Here is a 14,782-nt window from a genome sequence, read left to right as displayed (position 1 = left end):
TTAGAAATGGAAAGTTCACTATTGGAAAGCTGAAATCAACTTTATTTGGTGTATGAAAAGATTGTAAGGGTACATGTCCGACTGACGGGTTGTATTAATCCTTGACCTAAATTTCATGGTTCATTGGACAGTGTTTAGTTTTATTCGATTTCTATTAGCGATAGGATCACTGTCTCTGGCATCGTACATCTTACTTTGATCTCATTTTCAAATTCATTTACTGGAAAATGTTTACTTTTTGGTGCTTAGTCTCTTGTTCAGATACATAAAGATGAAGGACTATCATATTTGGTGTATGAAATGACTGTGAGGTGTTCATGTATGTCTGGTAGAATTTTTATTGCATTGATCTAATTTTCATGGTCCATTGGTCAATGTTAAGATTTTTTTTCTTGATCTGTTTTTCGGGTTCTACACGTAAAAGTAATATGACTTCTATATTTGGTCCACGAAATTGCTGCAAGGTGTACATATCTGTTTGACGTGGTTTATTTGACCATGACTTCATTTTCATACATCATTGATTCTGTTTAGTTTTTGTTATACTCTTAGATTGTAACCCAGATTTGTTTTCTCTCCATCGATTTGTGACGTTTGAACAGCAGTATAATACTATTGCCTTTATATAGATTAGTAAAAACTTTCAACCATGATAAGGAAAACAGGCGAGACACTTCAGCTAGTTCACTAGATTTATGGATAATGTACAGCGTATGTGATACACATTTATCCAGCTATATCATAACGTTATTTATACGGCGTAACCGTTGTCATTGAGACTAGGGTTCCAAAAGATCATGGCAACACTTATAACATCACTTTGAATTTTTCAAGGACACCAATAACATCACAATTGAGGGAAACTGCGTAACCGTTGTCATATTGAGACAAGGGTTCCTATAGATAATGGTAAAAACTTAAAACATCACTTCGAAATTTCCAAGATCACTAATAAGATGTAGGTCACTACAATCAAGAAAATGATATTGACAGTTATGAGGTATGTGTCTCGAACAACCAAGAACGTATCCTCAACTTTTTCCTCAACTGTGGTGACATTATCTTATGAGATTTATAAAATGTGTACTTGAAAAAATGAAATAATGAAATAAGAACGAATAACGCCACTAGTAGAACAGATAGGACGGTTCTGGTTTGGTTGGTTTTGCGAACTATTGTTTTGCGTAGTGATGTGTGGAATGTAATTGGGTTTATCAATTTTATTTTATTTTGGCAATGGAGTTGTTGTTTGAGCTTATGGTTCGTACGTTATCTTTCTAATTCATTTCTCGTCAGTGGTGCAAATTATTTTTTACATGATGATTTGATAGAATATAAAACTTAAAGTACAAAAATAGAAGGAATGCAATTATATAATTAGTAAGTGCAAATCAAAGTTTAATAATATGGGTATTTCATAGGTCTTAATATTGTGCATTTTCAATAGCTGATAAGTGATTTATACTCTAGAATTTCCACATTGAAGCGAATGCTACACACAGTGACCAAACATGCATCATTATTGTGTGTTAGATGGACACATTATATCTTTATTTGCTGTTACACAACTGGAGTTACCCATTGGTTCACAAATACCTAAAATTAACAAAAACAAACAATTTGTCATAACTTTAAATTGTAACTCACTGGATCATCATACACATTGTTCTACATCGGAAATAAAAGGGATATGAAGCATCAAAGGTTACTTGTTTCAATTTTAAGCAAACTGTTCCTTTTTTCTTGATTTTTTCTAAACATTAATTATTAACAGTTGATTGAAAACGAGTTGTTAGATATATCATAAGAAAAGGGGAGGTTTTTCAGTGGCGAATCCGGGATTTAATATTTGGGGATGTGGTGCCACAGAAATTTGGAGTTAATTGACAAAAAATAACTAGCTATGCATGACTTTTCATCGATATTACAATTTTATTTTGTTTTAAGAGGGAATTGGGTATGCCCACGTCTGACTCCGCGCCGTTACCGTTGTTGAACAATATTCGGTAGTAAACTCTATAGTTAGTAACAAAGGTAAACGAAAAGAATATTGTTTTAAATAAGTATGAAATCCTACCCGGATGTCCAGATGCAGCGGCACTAGGAGTTCCTCCTTTTGTCCACGTGCAGCCCGGATCACCAAGTTCCTCACCATTTGTGCGTCCATCTTTATCTGAATCTTTTTGACAAAGTTCTTTCGTCCATTTAAAACCTACGGTCTTAAAATCCTGTAAGGAGTAAAGAAGCAAATTTAACCAACTTCGTGTAGATCTACACGTTATATGTATCAAAATAAATGACCACTTGGCCAAATTAAGGAGTATTAACTTATTTGTCAAAAAAAAATGCATTTAGAGGAACAAGTATGGACTCTTGGTTTTTTATCATTTTTTTATTATAGAAACTCATTTTCCTACCTTTGTTAAACTTTACATAAGTGGAATGGTTTGAAAACTTCATTACCTACAATGCGAGCTCGATAAGGTAAAATTGTAAAAACAATTTTCAAAACGTATAAGGATGCTCAAAACAAGTGATACATTTCGTCAGTTAGAGATACAGCCGCCAAACCGCTTATTATAATATATATTCAGGTATAAAACGTATGGTATTTTTTATGAACGTTTGTATATATACCGAGTACACTTTTATGTATATTACATACCTTAAAAATAATGTATTTTACCTGTGTATTGGACCTATATATTAACATTATCTTATGTGTTCACGAATTAGGATATATGTGTAAACTTTTCTTTCTATGGGCGAGTTTTTTGTTTTTGTGCACGAACTGATTTTGTGTCATTGATGAATATCCCATATCTTTTGTTTTATTCTATAAAATTGCCAATATGGTGAACGATCGCGGCAACAGTTACTATCCATTATTGAGCAATAAACGATCGAGCATGTAAAATGTGTTCTACGGTGTGTAACAATGATACACATAGGATGATAAAAAAGGTTACCAGTCCAAATGGATTCCTTGGTCCTCCTCCTGGTTCCTGGTTGTGTCCTACTCCTTCCCATATCTGACCAGTCTGTCCAGTACAAGGGTCCGGTACTTTGTATCCATTTGGGATATCATTTCTAAACCATGGAAATCCGAGAACCCCAGTTGTAAAAACAAGATATACAATAAGTAGGGACATGACCTCTCGTTTATCTCCCTGTAACTCGTAGTATGTCAAACATGTCTTGGTGGTCTCGATATTATATGAAATGGCTAACCTTTATCTGTCTTTTGTAAAGTTACTACATATAAAGTATTAGAGGGTCTAGATGGATAAACTGAATAGAGTATAATAGACAAATGGCTCAGGATATATGACCAAAAAAATGAAGAAAAGAGAAAAATAGACCAGAAAAAAAAGAATGCAGAACATTATGATGCTGAAATATAAAGAACAAAGAATGTGGCCAAGATAAATAATGGATGGAAAATATGCACAAAATAATTAAAGAATAGCTAAAGAATATGCACCAAAATAATCAAGAACATTAAACATGCACAAAATGAATAAAGAATAGATAAAATTAGGTTAAAACTAAGATTTGAAGAAATTAATTATCACCCATGCATCCAACCCGCGTAAAACAGTTGGTGGTCGAATTGTATGTTTTAGTAAAACCATTTTTTTTATAAATGGTGTTATCGCCGTTACATAACAATACATTATAATAGTTCTTTCATGTTTATAGCCGAGTCTTTGCTTTGGTTTGTTAGTAAACAATAGAATGACCCCTTACCAATAACATGTTTAAAATTCAATCTGCCTCAGTATTCTGAAAATAAAGTCTTCTTCTATACCATTGACCAAAAGGACATTACTATATTCTAAATAGTCGCAGATCTACGGTCTACATCATCATGGAGCTCCCTTATCTGTCAAACTCATATGCTAATTGTATATAGTATTCTTGGTTTATGTTCTTATTTTTTTTTAAGCCTTTGATGGCAAGTAATCGGGGGAAAAGTTACCGAAGTGATAAACAAAACTCCTTGTCGCTATATTTTGTGATTAGATAGCGTAAACTGACAAACACCCTATTGCCAAACATGTAAAATGTCTGAGCTGTAACCTAATAGTTATCAAAAGTACCAGGATTATACTATATATATACTAAAATATATGAAAGTGTTTGACTATCGCGATAGCATCATTAAAAAATGATAATAAATGTGAAACAGTGTGGATATTTTAATTAGATTGGAATGGATCTTGGAGAAGTCAGACGTGGAAAAATAACACTGTACACAATTTCATAAAAAAAAAATAAAAGTTCAACATTCACGCTCGTTATATAATAATGTACCAAAAAAATGCGAAATATGAAATTCTAGCTAAAAAACTGGAAGAAGCATTAGCATGCATGTTAGTGCTTTGTTATTAATTATTATTTATTAGTTGTCATTGGCTTTGTTCTAGCTGTCAGTTCTTTGAGTACTATCAGATCTGTACTTTTTGTTGTTTGGATGTACAAGTACCCTGCCCCTTCCACTCTGTGTTTTTGGTAGTGTATTTCTATTTGTATCCATCTGATGAGTTAAGCCTATTTTAACTGATATGTATAGTTTGTTTTTATGTTGTACTGTTACACAACTGTCCCATGTTAGGGGAGGATTGGGATCTGCTACTATGTTTAACCCCGTCACATTCTGTATGTATGTGCATGTCCCAAGGCCGTGTGAGGAGCCTGTAATTCAGTGGTTGTCCTTTTTTGCTGTGTTACAAATTTGTTTTTCTTTCATTTTGTTTGTACACTAATAAGGCTGTTAGTTTTCTCGTTTGCGGTGTTTTGCATTTGTCATTTCGAGGCCTTAAATGTATAGCTAACTGAGGGCTGCACGGCCACGGTGACTTATAGTTGATAATGTCTGTGTCATTTGGTCTGTTGTGAAGTGTTGTCTCATGGCAATCACAACTCATCTTCTTTTGTAATATGTACAACTATCTATTTACATAATGTAAAAAAAAAAAACTGCCTCGTACGGTATTGGTCAGGCAAGTAACGCGCTCTGTAAGAGACTATCGGAGAAAAGAACAGTCTGATGACTTTATTGCGGAGTCAAACAAATTAACAAAATCTAAAGTTGGCAACCATGAATTTATTACTAGTGAGGTTGTGTTATCTTCGGGACATATATGGGACACCCATACAACTCTGTCCTCATTCCGATGTAGTTTGAATTGCTGTTGTTCTTCTTGTGGAAGTCTATGATGTTTATTCTCACGTACTTTGCTACCATTGGTGGATCTAGAGTCTGATATTTTATCGTTGTCTGGTCAGTGTTTCCATCCAAGTTCTATAAATAGAAACATTACTATTATCGATGTTCAATTAAGCCAGATAAACAGCGCCGCGTATTTAGAATATTTTTATTCCAACTCTATACGTTTCTGTAGAATAAATAGGGATACCTAGAATTTGGTCATAATTCACTGCAATAATTTCCATTTAACTTTTAAGGTAGGATTTTGGTGCATTAGAGAATAGGATCGGCTTGAAAACTTTAAAACAAGATGTTATTCTTATGGACTTACTGTCGATATGAAAGAATGTGTCTTCAGTGTGCCATCCAATTGCATACTAAGCATTGAATGATTAAAGGAAATTCAAAAAGATAAAACATATACAAACGTACACAAAACTTTTCATTTTGTTTAGAGGCCAGCTGAAACCGGCCTCTGGTTACCTGATTTTCTCGCTGTGTATAGAAGACCCGATTTTTGCCTTCGACTGTTCTTTTCTCTTGTCGGGTTGTTGTCTCTTTGACATATTCACCATTTCCATTCTCAATTTTATCATCGTATATTCCGATGTCACCGTAGATTTGCGAAACAATTTCTATTACAAATTTTTAAATCCGTAATATATAAATAGTCACTATGAAATGTAATGACGTCGCGTACAGTGTTGGTGTCCATGGAATTTATGAGTTTTGAACAGCGGTATATACTTACCGTATACTATTGTTGCCTTCATTTAGTTTTGGTAACGTTAGTTTGACGTTATTTTTCATGCATTGTATTAATTTCGTGCAGCTCAACCATACAGCAGCATAATTTGTATGAGCGGTTTGCTTGACTTGCTACATATAGAACCGAAATGCAAAAGCGGCACATATTTTTTTAAGTACAATTGAATTAAAACGAAAAAATAATATTCTTTTAAATAATATAGTATCCCCTTGGAGCAAAGATAGTTTCTCTGTTTTTTCTTCTTATTGTAATAGGATATTTAAAAAAAAAAGTCCAAACCACTGTCTTTCCTGCAGTTTTTTTTTCTTTTAGTTTATACATATTTATTTAAATTGGATTTGGAAACAAGTTATTACAACTTATATTAAAATCCGTAATATATAAATAGTCACAATAAAATGCAATGACGTCGCGTACGGTGTTGGTGTTAGTTTTGGTAACGTTAGTTTGACGTTATTTTTCATGCATTGTATTAATTTCGTGCAGCTCAACCATACAGCAGCACAATTTGTATGAGAGGTTTGCTTGACTTGCTACATATAGAACCATTTACTTATTGTAATAGGATATTTAAAAAAAAGTTTAAACCACTGTATTTCCTGCAGTTTTTTCTTTTAGTTTAAACATATTTATTTATAGTGGATTTGGAAACAAGTTTTTACAACTTATATTAATCTGTTTCCACTTTGAGGGTTCGCGTGCTTTCTTGAAGTCTTAGCCTCTTTTCCAAATCTACAAGGTTTCTTTTACGTATCCGTTCCGTATTTCTCTTTATTTAAACAAATCTTCTCCTTCATGATCGTTTTCATATGTTTCTATATTATATACAAACCTGTGAATTACAGCCAGTCTTGTGTTGGTGCCAATGATTTCCATCATTTGAGTAGTATACGGTAAAATTGGAAACCCATACTTCACAACAGGGCGCTCCCTAACAATTAAAATTAAAGTTTTTATGTTTGTCCTCAATTTTTCTCCAAACATTTAGTTTTATTCGTTTTGTTTATATTTTATATGCAAAAAACACAGTTATAAGAATAAATACTCATTAGCCTAATGATCATGAATATACAAAACTCTATTGTTGCATATGATTACGAAGGAAACAAACTCAATATTATTTAAGATTTTATTTATAAAACAAAACACACAACAACAGGTTTTCAAAGTTCAAGATAGTATTTAGTTTCGTTCTTATTTCAATTTTGTATATTTTTTCTTTTCAATAGGTCTTGTATCTTTTCTTTTCTTCTTCATGATAATTTGCTTATGCTTTGTCGAAAGTGTTTTGCTGTTATCAATTATAAGTACAAAAACAACAATTGAAATTGAATATAGCTCTTTAATACGAATCAATTGTATAAACAATAAACTAATAACTTTTCTTTCGATGAGAGTTGATCGTTAACTTAAGGTGGTACCCAACACTTAAACTAAAATTAATTTGGTTTAATTTTCTTAAAATTTTGACAAAGTATTTACTTTGACCCTTTGATAAAAATATAAAAAATTCAAAAAATTTGAACCAACCGTTTTATCAGAAAAATTACACTGGTTATAAAGCAGTTTGACAAAAACTTATTTTGATCTTTGAAAAGCTTAATTTTCCCTGAACAACACAACGTCATTTAAAAAACGTTTGGCTGATTTTACAGAGTTATCTCCCTGTAGTGTTAGGTATCACCTTAAGTAACTTAAGAAAGTTAAACAATGTTAGAGATCAATGTTTGTGTTCTTTCCTTCATATTCTTCATGTCTTCCCGTGTGTTTTCGGAGTATTGTGCTACACTTCATAGAGTGTATTTTTTTCTAACAAAAAGTGTGTAAACGTTGTGTGGCGTTTGTTGTTTTCTAAACGGTACACTCGTAGAAACAACTTCATCGTTTAATCAGTGTTTACTGACCCTGTTTGAACTTACAATAATGCATGCACATTTTGTAAACAGACATTTTACAAACGTTAAACAAATATATCGTATAATCAGGGTGAAGTTAGAAACAAATGTAGCGTTTGTTCTATCAAACGATGAACGAAAGACTGTAGGCGCATTTTTAGCGAGTACATATAGTTTGTCAAAGTTTATGTAAACTTTGCAAACGTATGTTAGAAACATATGATCAAAACATGTGCGAGCTTAATCGTTTGCATCGTTTGTGTTAGAAAGAAATGCACCAAGTTTTTAAATGAAATAAAGGGTACATTTCTTTTTTTCGAAAAATCTATGCACATGTGTTTTATGAATAAAAATTATCTTTTCACGAATATAAAATATGTTCAACTCTTTTGATTAATTTGAAGCACAAATTGACCATAGATAATTAAAACTACCTGAGTTGCCAAAGCTGTAATGACGTGTGAAGAATTCAGATTAATTTGAACCCAGTCCTTTGATGTTGTCTTAGCCCCTGTGTACCATCCACGTGCGTGATTTAGTCGAGCATTTCCTGCACTGAAATCTCCAAAGCTTTGACTGGAGGATACAGAAGCGTCTAGGATTGTCCCGTCTTCCATACCCAGTGCTGCACCACAATTGGCACTTCTACTACCAAAAGTAAACTTTACATAATTTGTGTATATTAATTAAAAAAAATACCAGGTTATCATATAAACTCTTATGTTGTAATATGAAAATTTTCTCAAACCAGGACATTTTTAAGGTCCAGTTTTTATTTCAAAAGGTATTGATTGTAGGCCAATTGCATCAGGCTTGTCATGATTTCGTTTATCATTTTGTCTTTGATCAGACGGGGTTTATTTATTTTTTTTGTTTGTTTTTGTTTTTGTTTGAATGGTTTCGCCTGTTATCATGTTACAGTCTTTTAAAGCAGATTTACACTTCGGTGTTGACATGAATATCAATAGTGTGGTCTTTTTTTTTTTATAAATTTCCTGTTTACAAAACTTTGGATTTTTCTAAAAACTAAGGATTTTCTTATCCCAGGCATAGATTACCTCAGCCGTATTTGGCACAACTTTTTGGAATTTTGGATCCTCAATGCTCTTCAACTTTGTACTTGTTTGGTTTTATAAATATTTTGATTTGAGCTCACTGATGAGTCTTATGTAGACAAAACGCGCGTCTGGCGTACTAAATTATAATCCTGGTACCTTTGATAACTACTACGATATAAATTTACTCATTGTTTTAGGCTGTACGATGACCTAGTTATTTCATGAGGTGGTTTTAATTTCCCTTGTGCAAAGTCATTTTTTTTTCAGGACAGTCTTCTCGACATATGAATGACATTTATTTTTAAACATTATCCAGTGATGTTTGGTATCCTGTTTTAAAACACGATTGCATAAGGATGATACTAAATAATTAAAATCTCTCAGGGAATTAAAATAAAAGTAAATATAATCAAATTCACCTTGAAAGTTTTGCAGCTGGAGGCGGACTTGTAAGTGGGGACTGTTTCTGCAGACGCATTGCTTCGCGCGTTTTTTCTTGTAGCTGAGCGAGGAGCACCTGCTGTTGTTGTCTGACGTCATTAATAGTCGTCTGCAGGTTATGGTACATCGATAAAACTTTTCTGTATTGACTTTCATAAAACGTTGCATTGTGTATGGTAGCATTCAGTTGTACTAATAAAAAAAAATATAATTGAACAAATTACAATGCTAATCGATATATATGTGCGTAATCAGAGACATGTTTTTCGAGTTCTTTGCAAATTGAAATATGAACATGTGGTATAATTTCCAATGAGATAACTCTCAATTAGAGAACAAATGACATAAACGTTTAACTTTCCAACTGGTGATCATGTATCGTACGACCTTAAATAATGATCAAAACCCATTCCACTGAGTCAGCTATACAAGGCCCCGAAATAACAAATAAAAAACAATCCATACAAAAGAAAAATAACTAACAGATTTTTGTGAATACAATGAACAAAATACAAATACGATACACAGCAACAAACGAATTTTATTCATGGAAATACCGATTGGTCCGAACTTGGGAAATTTACATACAGAATATGGCGAGGGAAACATTTTATCGGGCATACAACACTCTCTCTAATTTGGGACAGTGTTGTAACTGTACCATATCAGTTGAAAGGGCAAACCCTTCAGATTGATACAAAGCAGAAAACAAGCAACCGGAAGAACGGGTCAGGGTATTTATACCTCCTTACACAAAAAAAGATATGACAGTACTTGCAGTTTAAATACAAACACCTAGTTAAAGCCAATACTAACTGATACAAAAATCATGCACCCAAGACCTTTCATTATCGAACACTGCTAGAAAGCTCAAAAAGAGAGGAAAAAGAGACAATGCAAATGGGACATTCAAAATCGTCAGCAGCAAACAAACTGACAACGCCATAGATAAAAAAAAATATACAAACAACAGTACGCAACACACAAACTTAACCCCCGAGCAACACAAACCATTCGCAATCAATAAACCTAAAACACTTTTTGGTTTTATCCTGAAATCTGCTAATTAGAAATACATTCAGGAATTCTAATTTTTAAGGTAAAAACGTGGTAATAAATGACAGCAACGACAACAATTAAAAAAATAATAAAAAAACAAAACATAAAGAAATATAAAATAGTAACTAGTACAGTTTACCGTTCTATAAAAAATTGTGTTCTGTGAGACGGTTTACCGATCCATACAATTAAGAATTGAATGCTTCCTTTTGTAACTTCATTTGGGGTGTAATATGGCAAGCCGTTCTCGTCAAAACTATGTTTAAACCCTTTTTTCGAAAAAAAAAAATACACACTGAGATTTAAAAACCTAAAATAACACACTGAGAAATCGAAATTACACACTGAGATTTAAAAATATAAAAAACACACTGAGAATTCAAAATTACACACTGAGATTTTAAAAAGACACACCGAGATGAAATAAATTGAAAAACACACTGAGATTTTAAAAATACACACTGGAATTAATATTCAAACTACTAATGAATATTCATGAGATGAATAATTCAACAGATTAATATCCTGATCTCAAGAACTCTTAACTTTATAGAGCCCCCTCCCATTATAATGAAATGCGATTCCTTCAATCATCATTCGTTATAAATTTCAAGACTTAACATCGCTCCTATTCATAAGTTTGTTGCCTATAATTCAGATCATAACCACCAGTGTATCGGGATTTTTTTTTACCTAAAACGGTTTAAGCATGCCATTGGGTCCCTTTTCAAAAGTCTTCCAACTGTTACCCTGATTTTGCAAGATAATCTTTTATATTTTTGTTACGTTTATATGCTATAATAGACAAGGCCGTACGGTGACCTATAGTTGTTAAATGTCTGTGTCATGTTGGTCTCTTGTGGACAGTTGTCTCATTAGCAATAATACCACATCTTCTTTTTTTTTATGTATTTGAGCCAAGTAAAAATTTAACATTCTTTGTGGGTTTTTTTTGCAGATTGTTCCAATGTTTTCTTATAATTCTAATAAAGTTTTTCTATTTGGTTATATTTTGTAATAAGAGTAAGTGTGTATTTTTCTTGTTCTTATATTTCTAAATTTTTTTTTATAAATAATTTGGAACCAAATCAAAGGACTAACGAGTTCTGTCCCCTAGTTGTTTTAAGCTTGTGATAGATTCAGATTATATAGTAATAATTATGCTAATTAGATATGTGCGCACAAAAAGTGCGCACAAATCTCAGTTTTTAATTTTAAATTCTCAGTGTGTAATTTCAAATTCTCAGTATGTAATTTCAAATTCTCAGTGTGTGTTTTCATTTTATTTATTCTAAGTGTGTCTTTTTGAAATCTCAGTGTGTAATTTTCAATTCTCAGTGTGTTTTTTCATTTTTGTAATCTCAGTGCGTCTTTATGAAATCTCAGTGTGTAATTTTTAATTCTCAGTGTGTAATTTGTAATTCTCAGTGTGTAAATTTTTTGAAAAATGGTTTAAACATAGTTTTGACGAGAACGGCTTGCCATAGTGTAAAAGCGTTGACCGAAGTACATTTTGTATGACGCACGGAAGCCGTTACATCCCCATGAATTTACAAAAAGACGCATTCAATACTCATAATTACATTTTTTTAAGCTAGGATCATAAAAACACGATTTTTATCAAGTTTTTATTCCATTTACCTGTGCACTTTATTGTGGGGCCTCGTGTCATCATGAATGATAAATTGTATTGTGTTATGAAGTTGCTTCAGGAATAACGCGAGATTGCAGAGTAGCCAGTCAGAATCGCGTATTATAATGAAACATACATCTAATGCTTTTATTATCTTACCTTCGCATGAAGCCGCTTGTAGAAGATCCGAATGATTGTTCATCATACCAAGTGCTTGTTTAACTAAATTCACTTCTTCAATAATTTTATGGACATCTTGAAACCTTACGTACTGTTCATGGTGAAGTTCTTTGGCTAAGTTGTACACTCCAACACTTAGGTTATGAAGAAATGCTCTATCATGGTCGAGTCCACGGAAAACGAGCTGTAACTCTCGGGTAACCTCGTCTTGGATCGCCGTTGCGTTTGTTTTCAGAATTTCAATGTCCTGTGTAAGCGGTGTTACTTGTGAATTTATAGACTGTTTAAGTGATTGTATCTGGAGCGTCGTATGGTATCCCAGATTATTTAATTTTTCTTGAAAAGTTTTCTCGTAGTTTATACTACAAGCTAAATTTGCGGCACATTGTTGGTAGTTGGTATTGGCCAGTAATTGTCCAAATACAGTCACAGTAAAACAAAAACAGAATAAAATCCACATTATTTGAATTATCCTGTGGTGAGTGTAAAAGTATGAATTTGACTCTAACCTCGCATAGTCTTGAATTTATTATTTAAGTGTACATGTAGAAGATAATTCGACAGGTGCTTATTTTTAAAACGATTGTATATCATGTTGTCATGTTTCATTGTTTATTATCTGTAGCTAGATTACTGATATATTCGCAAATAGGCTAGTATATAGTCTGGCCATAAGAAGTCGAGACCATTTTATCAATTAATGGCCAGGTGCTTTATTGCCGTCTTGTGAAGAATTTCATGTTTTGCTGCACGATTTGTTAAATATATATATATATATATATTTTACGGATTTTAAATGTGTCGAGGTTTGTGATTGGATAACAACACAGAGATGTCAGTATATATTCAGGAAACTGCCGGGGTATATACGACGTTTTTATCCCCAATTGGAACCTCAAAAACGTCATCTTAACACCGGTTACTATGTGACGTAGTCAAAAGCTATCAGACTGTCAGAGGCTCACAGAGGGAAAATAACGACGTGCTTCAGTCAATAATACATTTTTTATACAAAATCACACAATTTACACTTTTAATTCTTAAATTTAATGTTTAAAGTGTTATTATAAATTATTACATACACGATAAAATTATGTTTACAGCAAATTAGAAAATCCTTCACGTATGCTGAACATATCAGGTTTGGTTTTTCAATATATGTGTTGTCAACAAATACCTGCACCGGAAAATAACATTAAGTCATACATAAATTTATCTCAAACAAGGGAAGCTCCAGGATTATTAAGGCACTCTTAATAACAAACATTTTAACAAATTGTATCGAGAGAAAAAAATGTTGATTTGTTTTGGAAAAAATTAACAATTAGGGTATTCATCTATATATCAGTGAAAGGGGCTGTAATCTTCGAAACCTCCGAATATTCCAACCTCTCACGCAGGAAACGTATTTTAAAAGCTTGTTTATTTGTGTTTTTGTTCGTAAAATGTTTTGAAACCTTGTTTATTTATTTTTCGCTCATAAAGTACTGTCAAAATGAAAGCTTGTTTCCATTTCTTTGCAGATTTATATTTTTATTTTAAATGTTGTTTTGTGTTGTTGTTTTAAAGATGTTATTGGTGTTTTTGTGTTTTTTTTGGAGGGGGTGGGGGTAGTATTTGTTTTTATTGTCATTTTGTTTTTCTTATTGTTTTAGTCTTAGTAAATATTTACTATTTACTAAATGGTTTGGATCATCAGATCTAATATAATGTATGTGAAGTAAGTGGCCTAATCGTTTGTCCAACCAGATGCAAGCAGTCGGTTCGATATTCAAATTTCTTAGTTGAAACAATAAAGTTTAAATATTCGATAAAATTAAAAACATGATATCATGATTATCATAGATAATATGAGCAAAACGAGTTTAATGCAATCAAAGATGAATTTTTGTACAGGATATTCATAGAAACAATGCAATTCTCCAAATGATTAATGTTTACATGCCGTTTTGAAGTTGTAGCGACGTAAAAAAGTGATTTCAAATGTGTTTGAGTGTGTTAATTTCAACTCTTGTATGTGTTCCAATCATCTTTAGATGGTTGTTTTTCGTAACTGATTTGCCTTTGCCTTTGCTTTGAGTGCATGATGGAATTTGTCTATAAGTTCTCAATTATTGTCTTTCGTTTTTGCCAATGTGGTTTGTCTTTGTGCCTTTTTATGTTTCTTTCTTTCATGTGACGTGACCCTGTAATTATACACCCCGTCTTTGTGATATGGTGTCATGGTAAATGTTTGTTTATATATCTACTTGTTATAGTGATTAAGATCATAAAACGTTGACTGTTGTTCCCCTATTTTTGACATTTTTACCTATTATGTTTGTTTGTTTAGTTCACACGACTGTCATGCAAGTGAGAGGTTTAGCTAGCTATAACACCTGTTTAAATTCACCATTTTCTACATAAGGAAATGCCTGTACCAAGTCAGAAATATGATAGTTGGTATCCATTCGTTTAATGTGTTTGACCTATTGATTTTGACATTTTTTGCTATTTGAACTTTCCTTATATCTGGTTTAGTCTTCAAAGGCA

The 14,782-nt window shown here is 32.5% G+C and overlaps 2 protein-coding genes across 3 annotated transcripts; both read right to left on the bottom strand.

Annotated features, from left to right (window-relative positions):
- Window positions 1-1,355: 1,355 nt before the first annotated feature.
- On the bottom strand, window positions 1,356-3,240 carry LOC134686146 (temptin-like). The gene is made up of 3 exons (XM_063545819.1): window positions 2,970-3,240; window positions 2,078-2,228; window positions 1,356-1,596 (listed from the first exon to the last, which is right to left on the bottom strand). Exons 1-3 carry the CDS (start codon window positions 3,150-3,152, stop codon window positions 1,520-1,522), a joined length of 411 nt encoding a protein of 136 aa, XP_063401889.1. The 5' UTR covers window positions 3,153-3,240; the 3' UTR covers window positions 1,356-1,519.
- A 1,855-nt stretch (window positions 3,241-5,095) lies between these two features.
- On the bottom strand, window positions 5,096-12,796 carry LOC134686145 (uncharacterized). 2 transcript variants are annotated; one of them, XM_063545816.1, is made up of 5 exons: window positions 12,230-12,796; window positions 9,357-9,570; window positions 8,314-8,527; window positions 6,817-6,915; window positions 5,096-5,308 (listed from the first exon to the last, which is right to left on the bottom strand). In XM_063545816.1, exons 1-5 carry the CDS (start codon window positions 12,708-12,710, stop codon window positions 5,117-5,119), a joined length of 1,200 nt encoding a protein of 399 aa, XP_063401886.1. In that variant the 5' UTR covers window positions 12,711-12,796; the 3' UTR covers window positions 5,096-5,116. The 2 variants fall into 2 exon arrangements, with proteins under 2 accessions (XP_063401886.1, XP_063401887.1); XM_063545817.1 differs by having other exon boundaries at window positions 8,314-8,524.
- Window positions 12,797-14,782: the final 1,986 nt, after the last annotated feature.

Source organism: Mytilus trossulus, chromosome 10 (assembly GCF_036588685.1).
Source record: "Mytilus trossulus isolate FHL-02 chromosome 10, PNRI_Mtr1.1.1.hap1, whole genome shotgun sequence".
Taxonomy (NCBI): Eukaryota; Metazoa; Mollusca; class Bivalvia; order Mytilida; family Mytilidae; genus Mytilus; species Mytilus trossulus.
This window is presented reverse-complemented; position numbering and strand designations above follow the sequence as displayed.

Coding starts and splice junctions, on each gene's coding strand:
- LOC134686146 (XM_063545819.1), bottom strand. CDS start 3,152: ATGTCCCTACTTATTGTATATCTTGTTTTTACAACTGGGGTTCTCGGA. Junction 2,229..2,969: donor CAAGGAATCCATTTGGACTG/GTAACCTTTTTT, acceptor TACTCCTTACAG/GATTTTAAGACCGTAGGTTT. Junction 1,597..2,077: donor CGCTGCATCTGGACATCCGG/GTAGGATTTCAT, acceptor TGTTAATTTTAG/GTATTTGTGAACCAATGGGT.
- LOC134686145 (XM_063545816.1), bottom strand. CDS start 12,710: ATGTGGATTTTATTCTGTTTTTGTTTTACTGTGACTGTATTTGGACAA. Junction 9,571..12,229: donor ACAAGCGGCTTCATGCGAAG/GTAAGATAATAA, acceptor TTTTTTTATTAG/TACAACTGAATGCTACCATA. Junction 6,916..8,313: donor TTACAGCTTTGGCAACTCAG/GTAGTTTTAATT, acceptor TTTAATTGTTAG/GGAGCGCCCTGTTGTGAAGT.